This window comes from Bufo gargarizans, chromosome 3 (genome assembly GCF_014858855.1).
Source record: "Bufo gargarizans isolate SCDJY-AF-19 chromosome 3, ASM1485885v1, whole genome shotgun sequence".
Lineage (NCBI taxonomy): Eukaryota > Metazoa > Chordata > Amphibia > Anura > Bufonidae > Bufo > Bufo gargarizans.
The window spans coordinates 591,254,360-591,279,697 of record NC_058082.1 but is presented as its reverse complement, the minus strand read 5'-3'; the positions used below and the strand labels follow the sequence as shown (position 1 = coordinate 591,279,697).

At 44.4% G+C, this 25,338-nt stretch overlaps 1 protein-coding gene across 3 annotated transcripts in view; it reads right to left on the bottom strand.

Annotated features, from left to right (window-relative positions):
- Positions 1-25,338, bottom strand: part of LOC122930794 (E3 ubiquitin-protein ligase TTC3-like) — a 176,760-nt gene that overhangs the window by 64,464 nt on the left and 86,958 nt on the right. For all 3 annotated transcript variants that reach the window (XM_044284388.1, XM_044284389.1, XM_044284390.1), the window contains 11 exons: positions 20,109-20,163; positions 19,967-20,024; positions 18,988-19,042; positions 14,201-14,338; positions 13,844-13,924; positions 12,201-12,313; positions 11,120-11,246; positions 10,707-10,829; positions 4,223-4,324; positions 3,386-3,478; positions 1,745-1,809 (listed from right to left, as the gene is read on the bottom strand). In XM_044284388.1, coding sequence (XP_044140323.1) covers positions 1,745-1,809; positions 3,386-3,478; positions 4,223-4,324; positions 10,707-10,829; positions 11,120-11,246; positions 12,201-12,313; positions 13,844-13,924; positions 14,201-14,338; positions 18,988-19,042; positions 19,967-20,024; positions 20,109-20,163 — 1,010 coding nt within the window. The remainder of the gene's footprint in view (positions 1-1,744; positions 1,810-3,385; positions 3,479-4,222; positions 4,325-10,706; positions 10,830-11,119; positions 11,247-12,200; positions 12,314-13,843; positions 13,925-14,200; positions 14,339-18,987; positions 19,043-19,966; positions 20,025-20,108; positions 20,164-25,338) is intronic.

Sequence of the window (25,338 nt, the reverse complement as noted above, 5' to 3'; positions counted from 1 at the left end):
CGCTCATCACATGGTCCGTCACATGTCCATCACCATGGTAAGAGATCATGTGATGAGCGCTGTGACGTCATCAAAGGTCCTATTCCTCAAAGAAGACAGAAGAGAAGCCGGGCTGCGCAAACAAGTGGATTAAGGAGAGTTAAATAAATAAAAATATATAAAATATATATATATATATATATACACACACACACACACACATATACACACACACACACACATATTTAACCCCTCCAGCCCTTTTGTACCATGCATTCTGTATTAAGAATGCTATTATTTTCCCTTATAACCATGTTATAAGGGAAAATAATACAATCTACACAACACCGAACTTCTGTGAAGAAGGGTACGGATTACAATGTTTTGCACTCGCGCGGAAAAATCGCGCATTTCCCTCCAACGCACCCACATCTTATCCGGCCCAAAAACATGACGCCCGTGTGAAAGAGGCCTTACAGTTCTGGAATGTATTGGATAACACGGACAGCATTATAAATCAATATAATGCTATGTGACCCCATCAGTGCTGTAAATTCAGGAGGGGAGCTGCTCTGAAAGTGGCCTTAAAAAAAAAAATACAGCAACAGCAGACATAATAGGGCAGTCAATCTGCTCCATTTACATTAGAGTGTTTTGTAAGTTAAATAGCATGTTTCTAAGTCTAGCTTAAAGGGGATGTCTCTCCCTTCAGCATATGGCATTTATCATGTAGAGAATGTTAATAGAAGGCACTTACTAATGTATTGTGATTGTCCATATTGCCTCCTTTGCTGGCTGGATTCATTTTTCCATCACATTATACACTGCTTGTATCCAGAGGATATAACCACCCTGCAATGCAGGAGCGGTGGCTATGCTTGCACACTATAGGAAAAGGTGCCAGCCTATCTGGTGGAGGGGGTCCATATCGGCCGGCGCTTTTTCCCATAGTGTGCAAGCACAACCACAGCTACTGGATGACCGGGTGGTCGTAACCTCAGAAACGAGCAGTGTATAATATGATTGAAAAATGAATCCAGCCAGCAAAGGAGGCAATATTGACAATAATACATTAGTAAACACCTTTGGGGTCATTTAGCAAACTGGTGTAAAGTAGAACTGGCTTAGCTGCCCATAGCAACCAATCGGATTCCACCTTTCATTTTTGACAGCTCCTTTAGAAAATGAAAGGTAGAATCTGATTGGTACTTGATGCTACTTTATATACAGATTAGCTGCTTCATTTATTTTGCCTACTGAAAATTGGATTAAGCGTTGTCCATTCATAAACAAAAGCCTTAAAGATTAAAAAAAAAAAAAAATAAAATAAAATAAAACAACGACCTAGAAACAAAAGGAATTCTATCAACTAAACTGTGTTACACTGGCCGATATTTCGGCCCATGATCGCTAACGACTATTTGCATGAACGTTCGTTAGCGATCACTTTGCAATGCAATACTGCCGGCAATTGCCCGATGAATGAGCAAATGCTTGTTTATCGGCAATTCTCATTTTTAAGCTGCCGGCAGAGTGTGCTGTCGCCAGCAAACCACCAGACAGTACGGATGGCATTAGCGATCGCTCCTCCCCATACTGTGGAGGAGATCGTTGCATGTAAGAGCAGTGATCTCCACCGCTAGCTAGCCAGCAAGCGTTTGTCTGGAGGGAATCGTTCCCCACCAGGAAATCGCTTGCTGATCTGCCTGTAACACTGCACAGAGTAATGCTTCAGATCAGAAAGCCCTACAACACAAACTTTTACCTGGTGGCTTTATGTTTCACTGTTGACTTCTGTGGTTCTTTCTTCTTTACGATTTTATCTTCAAACTTTACAAAAGAGAAGACTATGTTCACAAGGAAGGTTTTTGACAGGGATTTTTGAAAATTTTATGCAACACGATTTGAATAAAAAAGCAGGTTATAGAAGAGTCACATTAAATTTAACCCCTTCTACCCTAGGCCAGTTTTAACCTTCCTGCCCAGGAAATTTTTTGCAAATCTGAACGCTTTTACTTATCCAGGCCATTCTGAGATAGTTTTCTCGTCACACATTGTACTTCATGACAGTCATAAACTTGAGTCAATATATTTCACTTTTATTTATGAAAAAATCCCTGATTTAATCCAAAAAATTGAAAAATTCACAATTTTCTAAATTTTTATTTTTCTGTTTTTTTTTAAAACAAAATTGATACCTCAAAATATTTATTACTTAACATTCCCCATATGTGCACTTTATGTTGGCATCATTTTGTAAATTTAATTTTATTTATTTTTTTAGGACGTTCGAAGGCTTAGAATTTTAGACGCAATTGCAGCGTTTTGGTGTCCGCCTGGCGATGCGGAGCCAAAAGGGTCCGTCCTGACTTACACAATATGGTGCAGTTGAAAACGGATCCGTCCCCCATTGACATTCAATGTAAGTCAGGACGGATCCGGTTTGACTTAGACCTGTATTGTAATGCATTGCATGTTAGAAAATTACACAGAGTAATACACTAACCGGTTGCCTAAGGGACAGGGCCTGGATCTCCTTGGCCCCCGTAGAAGGCAGGTCCCGATGCTTTGCAAGGCATTGGGCAGCCTCTGTAAGGCATCTGGCTGCCTTCTCACCCATCGGGTCCTCGCCACAGCAGCACAGGGGCCCGATGGGCGCCCTCACCCGCCGCAAATACTTTCTATGCCGCGCATAAGAGGGGTTAATCCTCAGTCATCGGCTTTTACAGCAATGCCGGCGGATACAGCAGGGGCCCGGCTATTAGGGTCTGTCGGACCCTGCAGTGATCGGGCGCGCACCGCTCCAGTGCCCGCCCGATCACAATGACTTAATAGTACGTTAAAAGTACTATTACATCATGCTTCAGGAAGGGGTTAATGGGATTCCTCATCGTACCTCACCCAGTGCATATTTCTCTTAGACCTGTCCTGTGTTTGTGTCTGGTATCACAGATCAGCTAAACCGAAGAGTATGAAGCCGAGCTGTTATCCCACACAACCGGTGGACAGATCTGGCGCCGATGTGGAGAGAAAGCAGCCATGTATTTCTAATCCCTTTAAGCTTGTACAATATTACATCCTGTCTGACTTCTGAATAGGGAGCCACTTCCACAAGTTGGTGCTAGAAAGATGGTGTTCTTTCCTTGGGAGATACCTCTTTGCCTATGGCTTCCATTACAAACAAAGTGTGATGCAGAGCCAGATGCAGAGCCAGATGCATCGTACAACCACCGCCAGTGGACAGGAGTTTGTCACATGTTATTTGGGGTTTCATTATTTGGGAGGCTGACAAATATTACAGCACCAATGTGAAGAAAGCTTATTTATCTTTAAACCTTTCACTACAGTCATTTTCATGTTCTTAATGTTTGCAATCAGAGCAGTCTGCATTAGACAATGAACATACCTCGCATTTCACTTGTGCAATCGAGTCAAATATTACAATATGAGAAATTAATCCTCTGCAGTCTGGGGTGAGACAAGCATATTTTAGGAAATCCTGTATGCAGAAAAGGAGACAATTCAATTTATAATTACATAGCGAAACAAGTCTCAGCAAATACTTTTCACTAATGCACAATGACTTTGTGAGCGTTACGAGGCCATTGTCACCGTTATATTCATATAATGCATATATTATAAATATATTCACATAGGTCAACCTTGTTTCTATAACATGTATATTCTCTGTGAAGTTTATCATTTATTCCACTGTTTTATAACCCCTTGTGTTAGAACACATTCCAAAGGCTCTCTGTGATTGTGCTGTGACATGAATATTTGTGAGCAAAATGGAGTATTTCATCCAGTTTGGAAGACCATGAAGAAGTTTCAGAGATATGTAGTGTGAGCAGATATGTATCAGTGTTCTCAGAGATTCTACTAAATGTTTGTTACTTTTCAACAATCAATGGATCTGGATGGTCGGTATACGTGTCTAAATTGGGTCCAGTATCAGCCAATTGAACTTTTACCTAGTTTTCAACCACAAGATATTGCCAATGTGTTATCACGCGCAGTTATGTAATGTGCAAAGTTTGAATATTTTTGTATTGTAACAGCCTTGAAACACCCAGTTACTCCCATTATCATAAAAGGTATAAAAAAAATTTGAGGTGGTCTCTCAGATCTCCTTAGATACAGCAACTGTGTCTGTGTCAGCTTAATTATTTAATGACTTTCTATCTGAAAATTTAACTACTCTGACAACTTCATATTGAACAGAAGGAGATTCCAGCTTTACCTTGTCATTTTTATCGGAATACAACATGGCCTTCATTTTTTTCCAACAGCAAACGTGAAATTCAACTCTACAGAACTGGCAGCAAACCATGCGTATAAAGCCCTGTGTGGACAGAAATACATGAGACTCCATGTCAGACTAATACCAGAATATCAGAGACAACTTTCCAAAAATCTACAAAGGTACCAACAAATGATTATGAATGCACCATCTCGGCATTTACATTTCAGTCTTTAAAAGTTCTTTGTGTCAGTGGTGTATAAGCATCAAGTACATCCTATAGGTGTTAAATGGGCGGACATGCGAGCAGTAGGGGACTGTCCAGTTAAAGCCTAACTTTTTTTCAACATTCATAAAGGGTTAGGCCAATTTATATTACTAGCTGGACATGTGCTGGGTACACGTAATAAGCATGATTAAACTATTAGCAGAGATGTCCAATAGTTTAATATGAATAATTCACGGTTACACACAAGTCCCCCTGTAAGTACGCACGTGTTGGCGCTGTGCTGGGAACATGGCTGCTGTTTAGGTATCCAGTCCATCAGTGGCCTCCATTCATTTACACTGGGTAATAAAACATGGAAACTAGCGCATGCGCAGTCAGTCCCCAGTGTAAATGAATGGTGGCTGCTGGCAGAAGGAATCTTCAATTAGTGGCCATGTTCACAGGACAGCGCCGGCACGTAGGTATGGGGGTACCTATATGAACCCATGAATTATTCATATTACACTATTAACATCAGTGCTGATAGTTTAACTCATTCCAGACCTTCAATGACAGGTCTTTAAAGATGGCGCATGCAACGAAGTGCAGCAAGCACCACAGCCGCCGGGTACCTGCTGTTTCATACAGCAGTCACCCACGGCTAATGTCCACAATAGGCGGTAATGCAAACTGTGGACATTTAACCCCTCAGATTCCAAGGTAAAATGTGACCACGACATCTGAAAGTGCTAAAACCCAGACACGCACGTGGAGATCGGGGAAAGCATCCTATGGTAATAATGAGCCTGAACTAGGCCTACAGGCTCAGTATTTCTATATCAAAGTTGATGCCAGCAGCACTGAACTGTGATATAGTGATTTCTGTATAGAATAGGGCTGCAACGATTAATCGATGTAATCGATTATATTCGATAACTGGATTCGTTGTCGACGAATCCAGTTATCGAATAATCGCCGATTCGTTGCTATGCGGGCGGGCGGTCGCTGCATCTTTATTTTACCTTTTTACAATGACGCTCCTGTAACAGCCAGGCAGAGCGGACGGCGGCGTTACGTCACTCACTCACGTGACGCGCCTGCTCCGCCTCCTTCATTCATGAGGTGGGCGGAGCAGGTGCGTCACGTGAGTGAGTGACGTTGCGCCGCCGTCCGCTCTGCCTGGCTGTTACAGGAGCGTCATTGTAAAAAGGTAAAATAAAGATGCAGTGATTAGTCTGACTTATAAGCATCGGGGCCGGGGCTGTTATGGGGAGGGGGGTCTGTGTATAGCACTGCTATGGGGAGGGGGGTCTGTGTATAGCACTGCTATGGGGAGGGGGATCTGTGCACTGTTATGGGGAAAGGGATCTGTGCACTGTTATGCCCATAACAGTGCACATATCCCCCTCTCCATAACAGCGCCACCCACAGATCCCCCTCTCCATAACTGCGCCGCCCACAGATCCCCCTCTCCATAACTGCGCCGCCCACAGATCCCCCTCTCCATAACTGCGCCGTCCACAGATCCCCCTCTCCATAACTGCGCCGTCCACAGATCCCCCTCTCCATAACTGCGCCGTCCACAGATCCCCCATAATAGTGTCGCCCACAGATCCCCCATAATAGTGTCGCCCACAGATCCCCCATAATAGTGTCGCCCACAGATCCCCATAATAGTGTCGCCCACAGATCCCCCATAATAGTGTCGCCCACAGATCCCCCATAATAGTGTCGCCCACAGATCCCCCATAATAGTGTCGCCCACAGATCCCCCATAATAGTGTCGCCCACAGATCCCCCATAATAGTGTCGCCCACAGATCCCCCATAATAGTGTCGCCCACAGATCCCCCATAATAGTGTCGCCCACAGATCCCCCATAATAGTGTCGCCCACAGATCCCCCATAATAGTGTCGCCCACAATTGGCTTAGTTTTAATATGGCCTTTGAACATAATTTTTCAAGTAAGATCATATAAACCTCTGTTTTGTAATTTTGTCGTTTTTCCCGATTAATCGAAGAAATTAATCGGCAACTAATCGATTATTCAAATAATCGTTAGCTGCAGCCCTAGTATAGAATAATGGAATTTCTATACGAGTTGCAATCTCATGATTGCAACCTGTGGTCCACTTGGGAACCTAAAATAAAAAAAATAAATTAAAAAAAATATATAAAAACAAAAGTAAAAAAAAAAAATTAACCTAAAAATTCAAATCACCCCCTTTTTCTCAAAATTTTATAAAATGAACATTAAAAAAAATATATATCATGGGCATCGCTGCATGCGAAAACGCTCGCACTATAGCAATATAAAAAAAAAAAAATATCCCATACAGTGAATAGCATAACGGGAAAAATAAAATAAAAATGTCCAATTCACCTTTTTTCTCCATCACTTTACTTCCCAAAAGAATTGAATAAAACGAGATTTTTGTATAACTTACCAGTAAAATCTCTTTCTCGCTCTTTCCTTGGGGGACACAGAAGGTATAGCTTATCTCCATAGGAGGCGTGACACTAAGTGAAAACGGTTAAGCCCCTCCTCCACAGCTATACCCTCAGCCTGGAGAGAGAGACTGCCAGTTGCGTGTCCAAGTAGTGAAAAAAAGGCAAAATCCAAAAGTGGAACCAACAAGCCAACTACCCAACGGGTAAAACAACTCGGAAACCGTGTAGAGAAAAAACAAAGAATGGGTGGGCGCTGTGTCCCCCAAGGAAAGAGCGAGAAAGAGATTTTACTGGTAAGTTATACAAAAATCTCGTTTTCTCGCCCAGTTTCCTTGGGGGACACAGAAGACCTTGGGACGTTCAAAAGCAGTCCAAAAGAGGGAGGGACCACAGCACCAAGGCGAAGCACCCGAAGGCATCAAGAAACCGCCGCCCGCAGACCAGGCGGCCCAAGGCAGCATCTGCCGAAGCCAGAGTATGCACCCTGTAGAACGCTGTAAGGCAGACCAGTGACCGCCTCGCACAGACGCATGGCCGAAGCCAAAAGCCTCCGGCCCAGGAGGCACCGACCGCTCTAGTGAAATGAACGGTGACACCAAAAGCAGAACCCTGCTCTTGGTGCGGTAACCACAGCAATAACCACTGTGAGAAAGCGGAGGAAGGCGGAGGAAAGCCACCCCGGAGGCCACCAACCCGTTGCGCGGACCTCCTGGAAAACCAAGAGACCGAACGTCGACAAGAGTCGGAGATCTCCAAGTAAAAACCGCAAGGCCCAAACAACCCCCAAATCGGTGAAGTGTCCGTTCCCGGGGGTGGGAAGGGGAGGACGAAAGCCCCGTTAAAATGAAAGACAAACACCACCTTCAGAGGGAAGGAAGAGACGGGATGGAGAACAGCCCTGTCCTGAGGAAAGAGAAGGCTCGGAACAAGAAGGGCCGCCACCCAGGCACCCGCCAGAGACACGACGGCTACGGAACCATAACCGTACAGGACAGAAGGAGTAGAGAGAACTTCTGTAACGGCTCCAAGGGAAAGATTGGAGCGCCAAGAGCCCAGTATGCAATGCCCAGGGCGGTACCCAGGGGCAGTACAAGGGAACCCCAAAGTCGCTCCACGGAAGAGGGTCCTGACAGGCCCAGAGGGCCGGGGAACGCCGAAAGGGGAAGGACAGCGCTGACCCTTGACACTTCAAGCAACAGAGTCCCAGTCCCAGATCTAGGTCGGACTGGAGAAAGACAGAACCATGGAGAGAGAAAGGCAGAGTGGGGGAACGCCCAGCTTCCCACAGAACCCCCGGTAAAAACCCCTAAGTCCTACAACAGATCCTGGACAAAACACGGCCAGGAGCGAACACTAGCGAGCCCGCTAGAGACGCCAGGGCAAGCGGGTGAAAATCCAATGCGAACAGGCGCAGACCAGTAACACGGGCAGAACGGTCGGCAAAACTGGTCCCGTCGGCCCCCGAGCAACGTTGTCCTGTAACCACCCGGAGTGGGGGAGCAGAAGGACAGACGGAAAGGAACCGAAGGGTCCGCCCAGCAACCGCCCGGACAAGACAGGCTAAAGTCCATGTCGATGTAGCCACCACAGGAAGACGTCCTACAGTCCCGGTGTGGGAGATCTAATGACAATCTCGACCGAATGGGGGTCCTCCCAAGTTACAGCCAGAGTGAACAAGGGAGACAGTACGAGGCCAAGAGGAACATCAGAACCATCCACATGAACAACCAAGCTCTCCCCAGAGGGGAGGGCAGCGAAGGAACCGCCACTGAAGCGCGGCCGGGGCAAAAGCCACATCGGAGGGAGCCGAGCCGAACCGAGCGGAGCCAAGCAGAGCCGGCGAGAAAAGGCAGTCGAGACAGAGGCCGGCATAACACCCTTCAACCGAAAGGAGGAGTGGGCAACAGGGAAGCCATAGGACAGCTCAAAGGCAGAACCCCGCTCACTGAGACGCCCGGTTCACTACCACGCAGAAGGCGAGTACCCTGAAGAACCCAAGGTGGAGGTCCTACGGACCTGGGTAAGCGAGCACCCAAGAGCAGCTGGGTGACCATCCCGAGAAAAGTGGCCCGAACCCGGTAGCGGACCAGCCTGAAGAGCAGAAGGGGCGCCAAAAGAAAAAACTCATACTGCACGACACCCGAAGAGGAGGAAACAGTAGTAGGCGAGGGAAGAAATCAAAATTAAAATCAAAATTAAAACAAGGAGAAAACAGCCCTGCAGTAGCAGGGAGTGTCTTGCCTCCTTGGACACTAAGCAAAAACTGGCAGCCTCTCTCTCCAGGCTGAGGGTATAGCTGTGGAGGAGGGGCTTAACAGTTTTCACTTAGTGTCACGCCTCCTATGGAGATGAGCTATACCCAAGGTCTTCTGTGTCCCCCAAGGAAACTGGGCGAGAAAGTCAGTTTTACCATATAATGAGCGCCATAAAAATAAAACTGTGATGGAATTGCGCTCCCTTTCAAATTCCAACCCATTTGGAATTTTTTACAGCTTCCCACTGCATTGTATTGCAATATTAAATGGTGGCATTAGTACAACTTGTGGCACAAAATACAAATCCTGATACAGCTATGTGAATGGAAAAATAAAGTTATGGCAGGGAGCGAAAAACAAATGCAAAAAACAAGAAATAGAAAATCGCTGCGTCAGGAAAGTGTAAATAATGCTTATTATGTACCCAGCACATGGTCAGCCAGTCATAAATGGGGCAAAGTCTTCAAACGCTTATAAAAACAGCATTCGATTTAAGGATTTGTCAGAGGGTTCTTTTCAAGCCAGTTGCATTTTAAGGCCTCATGCAGACGACCGCGAACCGGCCCGTGCTGCGGACTGCAAATTGCGGTCGGCAATGTACAGGCACTGATAGTGCGTCAGCTGTCTACGGACGCGGTTCTCATTCACTTGAATGGGGTCCATGATTCATATCCAATGGTCTGCACCGCAAAAAAGTAGTGCATGCACTACTTTTGAGCAGTGAGGAGGCACAGACAGAAAACTCAAATGAACGGGTCCACATCCGTTATATGGTGTGCACATGGCCGGTGCACATATATTGCGGATCTGCTGTTTGTGGGCCGCAATACAGGCACAGACCTGCTACGGTCGTGTGCATGAGGCCTAAGTTTGCGGGCATTTTCCAAGTTCTATTGGAAAGCCTATGGGAAAAATGGCAGGAAAAAAAAAAAAAAAAAAAAAAAAAAAACACCATGCCTAGAACTTGCTGTTTGATCATTTTCTACAGACTTTATAGGGGTTTTCTGATAGTAATATATTTATGACCTGGGGGGTCCTAATCTTGACACCCCAAACAATCAGCTGCTTCAAGAAACCGTAGAACTCTATGCAGTGCAGCAGCTACTTCCTAGGCCAGTTCATCGGTCACATGGCCTGTGTGTGTAGCTTACTCACATTCAAGTAAATAGAATAGACTGCAATACCAAACACAGACACTACACAATGTACGGCGCTGTGCTTGGTGAGCAGCTGACTGGGTAGGGGGTCCCTGGAGTCAGACCCCCACTGATCTGATATTGATGACCTATCTAAATTGAACTCCCAGAAAGCCTCTTTAAAGTAACAATAGGGAGAAGCTACTGTATGATGACCTCAAATAAGTTAAGATCTTCTACAAAAACACATGAATAAATGGTGAGCTTATGATTTTTCTTATCACTTATTTCTCAGGCCATAAGCCTTTATCAGATCAGGTCAAAATGAGGATGGTCGCTGCAGGCAACATCTTAACTTCTTGTCCGTACTACTTTTCATATGAAGCCATTATATTCAAACCAGAACAATATTAACGGTCATTATTCTATCCTACCTTAAAATCAGGGTCTGAAAAATAGATCTGAGCCTTAGGCAAGCTTAAACACTGCTCATAGCGGCAAATAGCATCGGGTTTAGGTGGAAACTTGCACTCTTCAATGCAATTGTTTAGGAGAACCTAAAAGAAGAAAAAAGAAAAAAAAAAAAAGAAGGTTGGAGTGAAGTCCATCTCCTGTTATCTCCGCAGAAGGTTGAGCGAGACAAATTAGAACATATAAATCTAGTCCATTATACTCCTGCTTACTGACCGATAGAGAATTTAGGGAAAATGATTCTCTTTAAGACAGGACTAGTAAGATCCCAGGAGCAATAAAGCCAGTATTTATTGGTGGTGGTCTGCTCTACTGGCGTCTACGACGGTACTAGCTGGTCAAGCGCGTCATACAAAAGACAAACGTGAACACGTACCTGTAATTTTTCAGGCCTAGTTTCTTCAATGACTACAGATGTGGTAGGCCAAGTTAAAACACCAGGGACCATTTTATGATTTACCATGGTCTTTGACTTAATAAACTGATTTAATGCATCTGAAAAGCTAAAAAAAAAATAATCTGTAATTAGTTATATCATAAAAATATATATATATCAATTTATAAAAAAAAGTTTGAAAATAAACAAAATTTACATTGTGTAGATCACTCAGTACAGAGAATCCTAAAACTGGTCACAGAAAGACATTTTTCTCATCTTTCCCCTCACGTCCACCTGCATCAACCACCTGCATCAACCAATGATTTTGCCGTAAATCATGTGGCCATTGGCTGCCCCTAACGGGCATGGCTTGACTGTATGTGAGAAGCCACACCATCAGGCCATACTCTCAGGCTACTTTCACATTAGCGGCAGGCTGTTCCGGGGGAAACACGCAAACTAGCGGCAGGACTGATCTGACTGGCTGTTCACCCGCCGGAACAGTCTGCCGGACTTCCCTGCCGCTAGTGTGAAACTAGCCTGAGGCTAGGGCTACACGACATATGTAGCACGACATATAGGGTGCAACTACACAAACATTTGTCACACAACATTCATTTTGCTATAATGTTGAGCGACATTTTATAATGTTAGTCTATAGTGTCGCACTGCGACATGTTGAGACAGGGCAGTCGCAAAGAAATCCAACTCGGATGGATATTTTGCGACTGTTGTGCTGCAGTAGCAAAATGTCACAATTGTAAAAAATGTCACTCCCTAGCCTTACTGTCCCAGAGAAAAGTGATTCCAGCTGTTAGGCAGTAACTTAACTTCTACCCTCTGATAGAAAGTGCACTTTTTGCAAAAATAGTCTGTTTGACAATCACTCAATAATTCATTCATCCAGCTGACAGATAGGCCATTACTGCATGAAGGGGTTGTGACCCTATTCTTCACTTGAATGGGACAGAGCAGTTGTAACTACAAAGGAGACAACATAAGGGTAATTTTGAAGAGGAAGCAATGCTCACACAAGCGGTCATCAATACGAAGCCACTGAACAACCCCTTGAACTTACCGATTTTGCCTAAAATACACATTGCCAATTCCATAAAAAGCCAGACAGTTAAACTTCTCCTTCGAGTGGTGCTGTATAATTCCCTTGAACTGGTTTTCAGCCTTGACCAACTCCTACAAAGAGCAAGCGTAAACTTGTCAAGAACAAATGCAATTATGTAGTAAAAGTAGAAATGAGTTGCAGATGAAAATGTAATGCACAAACATCGATAGCATGTTGTTAGTGTATACCACCAACATTAAAGGGATTGTCCCCTGAAAAGTATTCTAATGTTTTCAAACCAGCACCTGGGTCAGAATTCTTTTGTAATTGCATGTAATAAAAATTTTTGTATAACCACTAAGTTATTCAATACAATGTATCTGTATAGCACCACCAGTTTTTTTTTCTTATTTCTTTGCCCTGCTCACTGGAGGACGAACATGCTCAGTTTCCTACTTCAACTGTATTAGCTGCAGCAGAATGCCCCCGCCCCCTTAGCTGCAGCAGAATGCCCCCGCCCCCTTAGCTGCAGCAGAATGCCCCCGCCCCTTAGCTGCAGCAGAATGCCCCGCCCCCTTAGCTGCAGCAGAATGCCCCCGCCCCCTTAGCTGCAGCAGAATGCCCCCGCCCCCTTAGCTGCAGCAGAATGCCCCCGCCCCCTTAGCTGCAGCAGAATGCCCCCGCCCCCTTAGCTGCAGCAGAATGCCCCCGCCCCCTTAGCTGCAGCAGAATGCCCCCGCCCCCTTAGCTGCAGCAGAATGCCCCCGCCCCCTTAGCTGCAGCAGAAAGCCCGCGCCCCCTTAGCTGCAGCAGAAAGCCCCCGCCCCCTTAGCGGCCGCAGGAAGCCCCCGCCCCCTTAGCTGCAGCAGAAAGCCCCCCGCCCCCTTAGCTGCAGCAGAAAGCCCCCGCCCCCTTAGCTGCAGCAGAAAGCCCCCGCCCCCTTAGCTGCAGCAGAATGCCCTCGCCCCCACACAGAGTGCTGTCCGCATCTTTTGCGGCCCCATTGAAGTTAATGACAAAAAACGGTCATATGCATGAGGCCTTAGTTGAACAGAGTGGTAGTCGTACATCCACCTGGCTAGTACTTACAACTTTAAAGGGGTTGTCTCATTTCAATAAGTGGAATTTATCATGTAGAGAAAGTTAATACGAGCCACTTACTACTGTATTGTGATTGTCCACACTGCCTCATTTGCTGGCTGGATTTATTTTTCCATCAAATTATACACGGCTAGTTTCCATGGTTACAGACCACCCTGTAATCCATCAGTGGAAGCCCTGCTTGGACACTATAGGAAAAAGCGTCAGCCTCTCTGGTAGCCGGGACCATGGGGAGCGCACATACGCTAGTGCTTTTTCCTATACTGCGCAAGCACGACCACCACTGCTGCATTGTAGGGTGGTCTAACCATAGAAATGAGCAGTGTATAGTACGATATAAAAATGTATCCAGCCAGCAAAGGAAGAAATATAGATAATACATTAGTAAGTGGCTTGTATCAACTTTCTCTACATGATAAATGCCACTTACTGAAGGGAGACAATCCATTTAAGGGGGTACAGCAACAGTAAGATGGGTAAAGGTGTGCCCAAACAACGATGGGTAACAAAACCATAATATTCTTTAGTTCCGCAGCCAGCAAAGTCACTTTAATGCTTACCACACATTGTCCAATACCGAGCAATGCAACCGCATGTCCATACTGGAGTACCAGATAATCTAGCTTTGTCAGATTTAAGCTCTGGAGTAGAGAAGAGAGAGACAATTACTACTCGGAGGTCAATGTAGCAACAACATACTGTATTAGATAGAACTTATAAAGCCAAATAGATGATAGACGGCATAGATTTCTGACAGTCTGCACGGAATACCCCAGGAGAACCATTTGCCAGCTTCCCCAGTATAAGTAAGCTGATCACTAGGCGAACAGGCGGTCAAACTTGCATTTTTTTTTTTGTCGATCAACAACAGATCTTCAGTTAGAAAAGGTGTCGCCTGCTCATTTCCGATAATTTACCTGGAGGTCACATTTCTCCAGCATGTCCAGGAGCTTAGAAAATATTCCCTCCGCATTGCGACAGCGCTTATCATTCAGTGCTTCATAAGCTTCACGCACAAGGGACTTCACCGTATCCTGGACTGTGGCTAAATCAACCTGCAAGTCAGACTGCCATGTTAATAATTGCATTGTTGTTATTAATTGTAAAGTCACTTTCTTCACCCATTCATTGGGGGGGGCAGATAATGACCTTGGCTGGAGCTGCTGCCACTAAAAGTGTTTGCTCCATGTACCTGGTGGTGTACCCCTTCTTCAGTATCAGAAGCAAAGAAAACTGGAATTAGGCCTCATGCACATGACCGTATTTTGCGGAAAAAACTGATCCACAAAAAATACAGATGACATCCGTGTGCATTCTGTATTTTGGGAAACGGAACAGCTGGCCATTAATAGAACAGTTCTATTATTGTTCTCATTACAGACAAGGATAGAACATGTTTTATTCTCTTTTGCAGAACGGAAATGGAATGCACACGGAGTAACTTCAGTTTTGAAATGAATGGTTCCGCATACGGTCCAAAAAAGGAACGTACATGGAAAGAAAATACATTTGTGTGCATGAGGTCTTCACCGTTACAGCTAGTAATTAAAAACGCAAAAACTGCTGCCCAGAAACGAACATTTACTTGTCTGCATCAACTACTGCTTCACAAATGAGCATGTCGCTTGGTCATCGGGTGATCTTCCGTACCTTTACATGTGCAGATTATAGGGAACGAATGCTCTTAGGAACCCTATAATCTGGCAGTGTTAGGGCTCTTTCACACGAGCATGTCCCTTGTGGAAATCACATTCCGGGTGAGAGGGATTGTGCGGTCTGGACTACACAAACACCCCGCATTGTCCCGATTGACAATGCTGTGTGCCTCTGCCTGACCATTCTGTAACCGAACCATACTGACATAAAGCTGTCAAGTATGATTCCATTACAGAAAGGTCAGGGAGAGGCGCACAGCATTGCAAATCAGGACAATGCGGGGCGTTTGTGTAGTCCAGACCGCACAATCCCTCTCTCACATGGAGAGTGATTTCCGCAAGAGACATGCTCGTGTGAAAGAGCCCTATCATCACTTTTTTTTTATTGAGTTTGGTCATAGTGCTTTAATGACGTCATGCATAAGCACGGGTAATACAGATACATGGAAAATGGTCAAATAAAACACCCAAACCTGTCCCCCTATCCCTTGCAGCACCCAATGTAGAAAGAAAAAATAATTCCTTCCCACATTGGCCTTCATTAGCGGAGCAGCCTAACAGCATAGATTTGTCTATTGTATACCCCACACCCCAGATTCTGGACTGAAATGAAAACGTTCCGACAACTTTCTGAACTGACGTGCAGATTATATGAGTTGTTAAGTCTTAGGTCTGCCAGCCCGTAATAATCTATCCACGTAAGCCATAGAGCAAGATATTTTTTGTGAACCCCCTTTGAAGGGCTGTTGCACACAAATGTTTTTTTTTTCCCATTTCCGTTCCGATTTAGCGGATTCTGTTTGCGGTCCGTATGCGGAACCATTCAATGGTTCCGCAAAAAAAATAAACAGAATGTACTCTATATGCATTCCATTTCCGCATTTCTCTATTTCCGTTCCGCTGAAAAAATTGAAGTCAATGGGTCTGCAAAAAATACGGAATGCATCCATGCGTCATCCGTTTCTTGCGGATCCATGCCCACTTTGCCCATGTGTATACTGTTAACACATTACTGTAAATTACATTATTGATGAAAAATTTTATGTTTCTGTTTGCGATCTGCAAACAAAAGGATCGCATACGGAAGCCATACAGAGATTTTTTGGTGGAACTACGGAACGGAAACACCACAAAAAAAAAAAACTGAACTAATCCGTTAAAAACGGACCGCAAAATACAGAAAAAGCCATACGGTCGTGTGCAAGAGGCCTAAGAAAGATTTGTTTTTCCAACCAGTGTAACACCATGTTTAGAGTCTGCAGCTAAACCCAAGGCCATCATCTGTGTCCCCCAATGATAAGGGCAAATAATATACATGTTTACAACAAGAGAGAAGACTATTGTTTCCACTGCTGCTATCAGTGAAGTAGTGACAGCCCCATTCAAGGTTCCACATTATTTGCTTAAATTACAGAAATTTCTTAACCCTTAGGCTTCTTTCACACTGGCGTTACGTGTGAGGGCCGGATAGGATGCGGGTGCGTCGCGGGAAAATCTTGACTGCGACTGCGCTCCGATGTTCAGTTTTTATCGCGCGGGTGCAATGCGTTTTGCACACGCGTGATTAAAAAACTGACTGTGGTACCCAGACCCAAACCCGGACGACTTCACTGAAGTTCGGGTTTGGGATCAGTGTTCTGTATATTTTAATATTTTTCATTATAACACCTCCACAGCCCCGATCCGCAAATCATCGCCCGGTTTTGCAGATCGGGGCTGTAGAGGCGTTATAATGTAAAATAATAGCATTCTTAATACAGAAGGCTTACTAAAATGTGGCTTTTGGGGTTAAAAGATAAAAAAAAAAATGGAACTCGCCTCATCCACTTGATCACGCAGCCAGGCTAGTCTTCTTTCTTCTTCTTATTGCAGGACCTAGCTGGAAAAGGACCTTCGGTGACGTCATTGCGCTCACCACGTGGTGAGCGCGGTGAAATCAGCGCAGCGCCTGCTGAATGAACATAGAAGGTTCTTCCATCTTTATTCAGCAGGACCTGCGCTGACGTCACCGAAGGTCATTTTCCAGATAGGTCCTGCAAGAAGAAGAAAGAAGACTAGCCCGGCTGCGCGATCAAGTGGATGAGGCGAGTTACATTTATTTTAATTTTTTTTAACCCCAAAAGCCACATTTTAGTAAGCATTCTGTATTAAGAATGCTATTATTTTCCCTTATAACTATGTATAAGGGAAAATAATACAATAAATTGAATTTTATCAGTTTACTTACATCACCTCCTAGCAACCATGCGTGAAAATAGCACCGCATCCGTACTTACTTGCGGATGCTTGCGATTTTCACGCAGATCTATTCATTTCTATGGGCCCTGCGTTGCGTGAAAAACACAGAATATAGAACATGCTGCGATTTTCACGCAACACACACAAGTGATGTGTGAAAATCACCTCTCATCTGAACAGCCCCACTGAGGTGAATGGGTCCGGATTCAGTGCAGGTGCAATGCGTTCACCTCACGCATTGCACCCGCGCGGAATTCTTGCCAGTGTGAAAGAGGCCTTAGTTTGGCCTTCAGGATACAGAGATTCATGACTTTATTTTTCTGTCAATGAAGCTTCACGAGGGCTTGATTTTTGTATGCAGGGTTATATTTTTCATTCCCAACATTTTGAGGCTCACATCTCTCATTGACTAGCTTTTATTAAACTGGATCTGAATACTTTTGTAATTGCATGTAATTAAAAAATTTGTATAGCTACTGAGTTATTCAATAACACGTATCTGTATAGCGCCACTTAATTTCTTATTTCTTTGTCCTGCTCACTGAGAGCACGTGCTCAGTTTTATCCTTCAACTTCCCCCTGAGCTGTGATAGGGAGAGCTGACACGCCCCCTGAGCTGTGATAGGGAGAGCTGAGACACGCCCCCTGAGCTGTGATACGGAGAGCTCAGACACGCCCCCCCGAGCTGTGATACGGAGAGCTCAGACACGCCCCCCCGAGCTGTGATACGGAGAGCTCAGACACGCCCCCCCCCCGAGCTGTGATACGGCGAGCTCAGACACGCCCCCCCCCCCCCCTGAGCTGTGATACGGCGAGCTCAGACACGCCCCCCCCTGAGCTGTGATACGGCGAGCTCAGACACGCCCCCCCTGAGCTGTGATACGGCGAGCTCAGACACGCCCCCCCCCTGAGCTGTGATACGGAGAGCTCAGACACGCCCCCCCCTGAGCTGTGATAGGGAGAGCTCAGACACGCCCCCTGAGCTGCAGCAGAATAGACACTCCCCTTGAGCAGTCAGCTTGATATAAATCTAGCAAAGCAATGAATGGGAAGATCTCTGGATCCATTTGAGGTACAGGGCTGGTTCTAGCTTTGTTAGAAAGAGGTCATTATGTACTGTATGATGGCTGATTTTCATTTTTCACATTAATCATGGGATAACCCCTCTAAAGGGAGTCTGTCATCAGTGACCTCTCTATGAAACAAAGCCCTTATTTTTCTCGATCCGTAAAACCATATTTGAGAAAAACTTTTTTTTCTTTCTAAAACATGAAAATGAGGACTCATGGGTGGCACTGTTGCTCTCGCTGCACACAAGCTCCACTCCTCTCTCTGGCCAGACCATCCCTGTGAAATCTCACCTGTGTTCTTACGCATTTGTGTGTGTTTGCTCGCATTTCAGTGCACACTCAGCCCAGTGCCCCTCTACCCACAGATGCAAAATGGCCTACTGCACAAGCGTCATTTAATTGCATTTCATCACATGTGCAGTAGTAAGAATACAGAGCAAAGCGAGATTTCGGGGCAGTTGCCTGGCTTTGTCTCTGTCCTTGGTCTCTTGGGCCAAATTGGCACCCAAATGTGCAAGCCTGTATTATTGCCTGTCAGTGTTTTACTGATAATCTATTAGGCCTCATTCACACATCCATGTCTGTGATGACATCCGTGACAAGAAGGTCAGTGGTTTATCTGTGTTTGGTCCGTGTGTCATCCATATTCCACGTTCACTACTAGGCTGAAAACTAATTTCCAGAGCATCTCCTACAAATAGACAGTATAGAAAACTTGTAATATTTCAGTTATTTCCTCACCTGTGAAGGACCAGGAGCTGGAGTCCTTTGGGTTTCAGTATTCAAACTTGAAACCCTGAATTAAAAATTGAAAAGTATTAGAACGTGCAAACATAAACAAGACTTGGTAGTGAGTTTAAGGGGTTATACGGTAAGTACTCAATATCAGATTTGACACCCAGGAACCCCGGTGATCAGCTGTTAGAAGAGGTTGGGTACTCTTCCTATGCCATGTGACATCACCATACATCGGTCACATGGCCTAGTTTGCAGCTCAGCCCCATTAAAGTGAATAAGGCTGAGCTGCAATACCAAGCACCGTCACTATACGAAGTACGGCACTGTGCTTGGAAAACAGCTGTGAGCCGACTGCGCTCCGCAGAGCTCTGGTAAATGCGGCGGCTGATCTGCAGCAGGGGTGCTTGGACTTGGACACCCGCTGATCTGATAATGATGACCGATCTTGAGGATAGGTCATCATTAACCATTCCTTTAAGGTTTATTCACACTACGTATGAGGATTTCCCCAAGTGCATCTCCACCCATAGGCTCCTGTGAGGTACACCTTTTTGTTACAGGACGGCTCTGTACAGAACGGTGTGGTGGAATGTGTTATTCTATAGAGCAAAAACAAAATAAAAAAGGAACACCAATGTAAACCAGACAAACAGATGATTCGGGGACTATGGATATGTATGACATGTATCCTGGGAGCTTTACTGTCGCACAGTCCAGACACAAACAGTGCAAAAGAACCCTCAACAAGCAATAAAAAGTGAAGCAGGTTAAAAAAATAAAACTGAATAAGGTTTTTCATTTATCGTCAATGAGCAATGCCACACTAATGCTTATGGACCGGCGGGTCTACTTCGTAAATGCTACATGGCCGATCAGTATAATTTTTTTGTTTACACAGGCACAACTGCTCGACTGTAGAGGGGATACGTTGTTATAGTGTTATTTAGTAATTCAATGCAATACGAAACATCAAGAAATTCACCTTAATTTCTCAGAATCGTTCCCTTTTCCCTTCAATTTTCCCTTCTTAGGTTGTTGAGCTGCAAGCAATGCAAACAAGTCATTGGTGTGCGCGTCACAGAGATTCCTGTAGGTATGACGACGGTCCCTGGGACTTCTCTTACCGGTTACATTTTCTGTAATTTCTTTGGTTTCTGCGATACATTCGGTGGTGGACTCCTAAGTGAAGTCAAACAAGCATCGTTACATTTCTGCTACAGTAACAGCGAGCAATGTGCTTAAAGGCTATGTTCAACTTTGGGGGAATTATTATTTTTTTATTATTGCATTGTACTCATTTTGAGCTTAAAAAAATCATTTTTTCAATTGGTCTTTATTAAAAATATGGAATCCTTTATTGTGTACAGAGCTGAGATGTTGTAGTAGCAGCCTGTGGATTTTCTGTCTTTTCCATTGTTTGGGGAGCCGACGGGCTCCTCATCTCTGCTATCTGACCTTATAAACACTCATTATAGCTCAGTTCTTAAATTACAGATAAGAATAAGGCTTAAAGGGGTTTTCCCATCACATACAATAGGGGGCATATCACCAAGATATGTCCTCATTGTCTGATCGGTGCGGGTACCACCTCTGGGACCCGCACCTACAAGAAGAACGGTTTCCCGGGGTCCGTTCACCACCGCGGCCCCTGCTCCCATTCATTTCTTATGGGGCAGACTGAAATAGCCAAGCCAGCGCTCAGCTATTTTCGGCAGCCCCATAGAAATAAATGGAGGGCGGCTGAGCATGCGCAGTGCGCCCTCCATTCATTTCCCCGCTCCGTTCTCGTTGTAGGTGCGGGTTCCAGAGGTGGGACCCGCACCTAGCAGACAATGGGGCATATCCTAGCGATATGCCCCCATTGTCTGAGATGTCAAAACTCCTTTAACCCCTTAAGGACTTAGGACGTATCGGTACGGCATGGTTCCCGAGTCCTTAAGGACCCATGACGTACCGGTACGTCATGAGTTTAAAATAAGATTGCGGCCGCCCCGGGGGTTAATCCGAACGGGATTTCGGCTGAAATCATTCAGCCGGCATCCTGTCACAACGCCGAGGGGGGTCATGTGACCCCCCCCCGTATCGGCGATCGCAGCAAACCGCAGGTCAATTCAGACCTGCGGTTTGCTGCGCTTTTAGCCGATTCTGATCCCCGCGGTCTCTGACCGCGGGGATCAAACGTTAAAATGCCAGAAATTAAGTTTTATTAACCCCCCCCCTGCACCCCTGAATGATATTATGTGGGCGGGTGGTGCAGGGGGGGGTGTCGCAGGCGGTGCGGGAGGTGCGGGAGGCGGGATCACGATCCCCCGCCCGCCTCCCCTTGAATAATCGTTGGCTTCTAGTGGGTATACCAGGGTGCCAGCACATTGCTGGCACCCTGGTATAAACGGCTGACATCGGTGATGCGATGTCAGCCGTTTAACCCTTTCCATACAGCGGTCCGTACGGACCGCTGTATGGAAAAGGTTAACAGCTCAGGGAGCTCCCTCCCTCTCCCATCGGGGGGCTGCTGTGCCTTTGCAGCCCCCCGATGGGAGAGGGAAAGAGCTCCCAGGCAGCCCCCCAAGCCCCGTCCTTACCCTTCCCCGTCTGCGAAGTTCTGAACACTACTGAGCAGACGGGGAAGGTTCCCATGGCAACAGGACGCCTCTCAGGCGTCCTGCTGTCCATGGTGCTGAACAGATCTGTGCTGAAGGCAGAGATCTGTTCAGACAAAGTGGTAAGTAAAATACAGTACAGTACAATATATATTGTACAGTACTGTATTATACAGACATCAGACCCACTGGATCTTCAAGAACCAAGTGGGTCTGGGTCAAAAAAAATGTAAAAAAAAAAGTGAAAAAAGTTAAGATAAAAAAAAAAAAAAAAACACATTTATCACTGAATAAAAAAAAATATATATATATATACTACACATATTAGGTATCGCCGCGTCCATAACGACCTGATCTATAAAACGGTCATTTTACTTTCCCCGCACGGTGAACGCCATAAGGAAAATTAAAATAAAAACTATGAGAAAAATGAAATTTTGCCCACCTTACTTCCCAAAAAAGGTAATAAAAGTGATCCAAAAAGTCGCATGTACGCCAAAATAGTACCAATCAAACCGTCATCTCATCCCGCAAAAATCATACCCTACCCAAGATAATCGCCCAAAAACTGAAAAAACTATGGCTCTTAGGCTATGGAAACACTAAAACATGATTTTTTTGTTTCAAAAATGAAATCATTGTGTAAAACTTAAATAAATAAAAAAAAGTATACATATTAGGTATCGAAGCGTCCGTATCGACCAGCTCTATAAAAATATCACATGACCTAACCCCTCAGATGACCACCGTAAAAAAATAAAAATAAAAACGGTGTAAAAAAAGCCATTTTTTGCCATCTTAGATCACAAAAAGTGTAATAGCAAGCGATCAAAAAGTCATATGCACCCCAAAATAGTGCCAATCAAACCGTCATCTCATCCCGCAAAAAATGAGACCCTACTTAAGATAATTGCCCAAAAACTGAAAAAACTATGGCTCTTAGACTATGGAGACACTAAAACATTTTTTTTGTTTTAAAAATGAAATCATTGTGTAAAACTTACATAAATAAAAAAAAATTGAATACATATTAGGTATCGCCACGTCCGTGACAACCTGCTCTATAAAATTACCACATGATCTAACCTGTCAGATGAATTTTGTAAATAACAAAAATAAAAACGTGCCAAAAAATCTATTTCTTGTTACCTTGCCGCACAAAAAAGTGTAATATAGAGCAACCAAAAATCATATGTACCCTAAACTAGTACCAACAAAACTGCCACCCTATCCCGTAGTTTCTAAAATGGGGTCACTTTTATGGAGTTTCTACTCTAGGGGTGCATCAGGGGGGCTTCAAATGGGACATGGTGTCAAAAAACCAGTCCAGCAAAATCTGCCTTCCAAAAACCGTATGGCATTCCTTTCCTTCTGCGCCCTGCCGTGTGCCCGTACAGCGGTTTACGACCACATATGGGGTGTTTCTGTAAACTACAGAATCAGGGCCATAAATAATGAGTTTTTTTGGGCTGTTAACCCTTGCTTTGTAACTGGAAAAAAAATATTAAAATGGAAAATCTGCCAAAAAAGTGAAATTTTGAAATTGTATCTCTATTTTCCATTAAATCTTGTGCAACACCTAAAGGGTTAAAGTTTGTAAAATCAGTTTTGAATACCTTGAGGGGTGTAGTTTCTTAGATGGGGTCACTTTTATGGAGTTTCTACTCTAGGGGTGCATCAGGGGGGCTTCAAATGGGACATGGTGTCAAAAAACCAGTCCAGCAAAATCTGGCTTCCAAAAACCATACGGCGCACCTTTCCTTCTACGCCCTACTGTGTGCCCGTACAGTAGTTTACGGCCACATATGGGGTGTTTCTGTAAACGGCAGAGTCAGGGCAATAAAGATACAGTCTTGTTTGGCTGTTAACCCTTGCTTTGTTAGTAGAAAAAATGGGTTAAAATGGAAAATTAGGCAAAAAAATGAAATTCTCAAATTTCATCCCCATTTGCCAATAACTCTTGTGCAACACCTAAAGGGTTAACGAAGTTTGTAAAATTAGTTTTGAATACCTTGAGGGGTGTAGTTTATAGAATGGGGTCATTTTTGGGCAGTTTCTATTATGTAAGCCTCGCAAAGTGACTTCAGACCTGTAGTGGTCCCTAAAAATTGGGTTTTTGTAAATTTCTGAAAAATTTCAAGATTTGCTTCTAAACTTCTAAGCCTTGTAACATCCCCAAAAAATAAAATATCATTCCCAAAATGCTGCAAACATGAAGTAGACATATGGGGAATGTAAAGTCATCAACATTTTTGGGGGTATTTCTATGTATTATAGAAGTAGAGAAACTGAAACTTTAAAATTAGCAAATTTTTCAAAATTTTTGGTAAATATGGTATTTTTTTATCCCAAAAAATTAACTTTTTTGACCCAATTTTTCAGTTTCATGAAGTACAATATGTGACGAAAAAACAATCTCAGAACGGCCTGGATAAGTCAAAGCGTTTTAAAGTTATCAGCACTTAAAGTGACACTGGTCAGATTTGCAAAAAATGGCCAAGTCCTTAAGGTGAAATATGGCTGAGTCCTTAAAGGGTTAAATAAGTGTTTATGACCTCTTGGAGATTAGGTTTATTAGATGGCCCAGAACAAAGTGAAAGTGAGAGCACCAGTCACACAGTGAGAAAAACAGTAAACCCTTTGTGACAGAACAGCTCAATATTTTTAATAAAGGCCAATTGAACTTATGATTTTTGCCAAAAATTTGTAAAATGCAATCATAAACAAAAATTGCCTCTGAAGGTGTACATAATAAAAAAAAATACAAATGCTAAATGCATACACATTCCAGCAATAAATTATATTTGATATGTACACTACTGAGATTACAACCAAGGTGGTGCCCCCTTTATTTGGGGTTCTGCTGCACGGTATAAGCTGGTGCAGGGTCACATTAATGTTGGGTGGCATGTCTCCTCACTGCCATACAGACTGACGCTCTAGAGGCTGGACATCCTGTGGTACATCATTTCAAGCCCTATAGTTCAGCCAAGGTGGCTTTTCTGCCTGCAGAAGATCCATCGCTCCATCCAGGCCCAGACATTCTCAATGGGGAGAGATCTAGTGATCAAGTTGGTCAGGGGAGCTGCTGGAGACCCTGAAGAGCACATTGTGCAGCGCGGGCCGTATCTCGTTGGAACACCATGTCTCCTAAGTGGGTCAGAAAAGGCAGTAGGACTGGTTCCAGAATGTCCTGGACATACCGAAGGCTGGTCAATGTTCCCTCCTTAAATACCAGATGGGAACGGCCAAAGCAGCTAAAAGCGTCGCACGCTATGACATCTGGTGTTGGTCCAGTGTGTCACCGCAATATACATGATGGCAGTCGGCGCTCTCCAGCCCTCATGCCAATACTGATGCAGCCATACATACAGAGTCAGGGCTCACACACAGGACCGTACATATTTTGCTGCCTGCAAAAAATTCTGATGCCATCTGTGCTGCATACGTTTTTTGCAGACCCACTGTAACAAAACCTAGTCTTTCCTGCAAAACAGACAAAAATAGGGCACACTCTCTTTTTCGGGGCTATGAAACAGATATATGGGTGTGGACCAAAAATATGGTCGTGTTAATAGGGCCTTAATCTGTATAATCAACTCACAGTAGGTAGTTATATTACTGTATATACATTACATACGAGAACATTAACCCTGTTACACACACGGACTAGTCACCTCTCCTGACACGTCTGGTTTATTAACTACATGCATTCCTCATGTAATAAGGGGCATCTATTCTTGACTCTATGTTG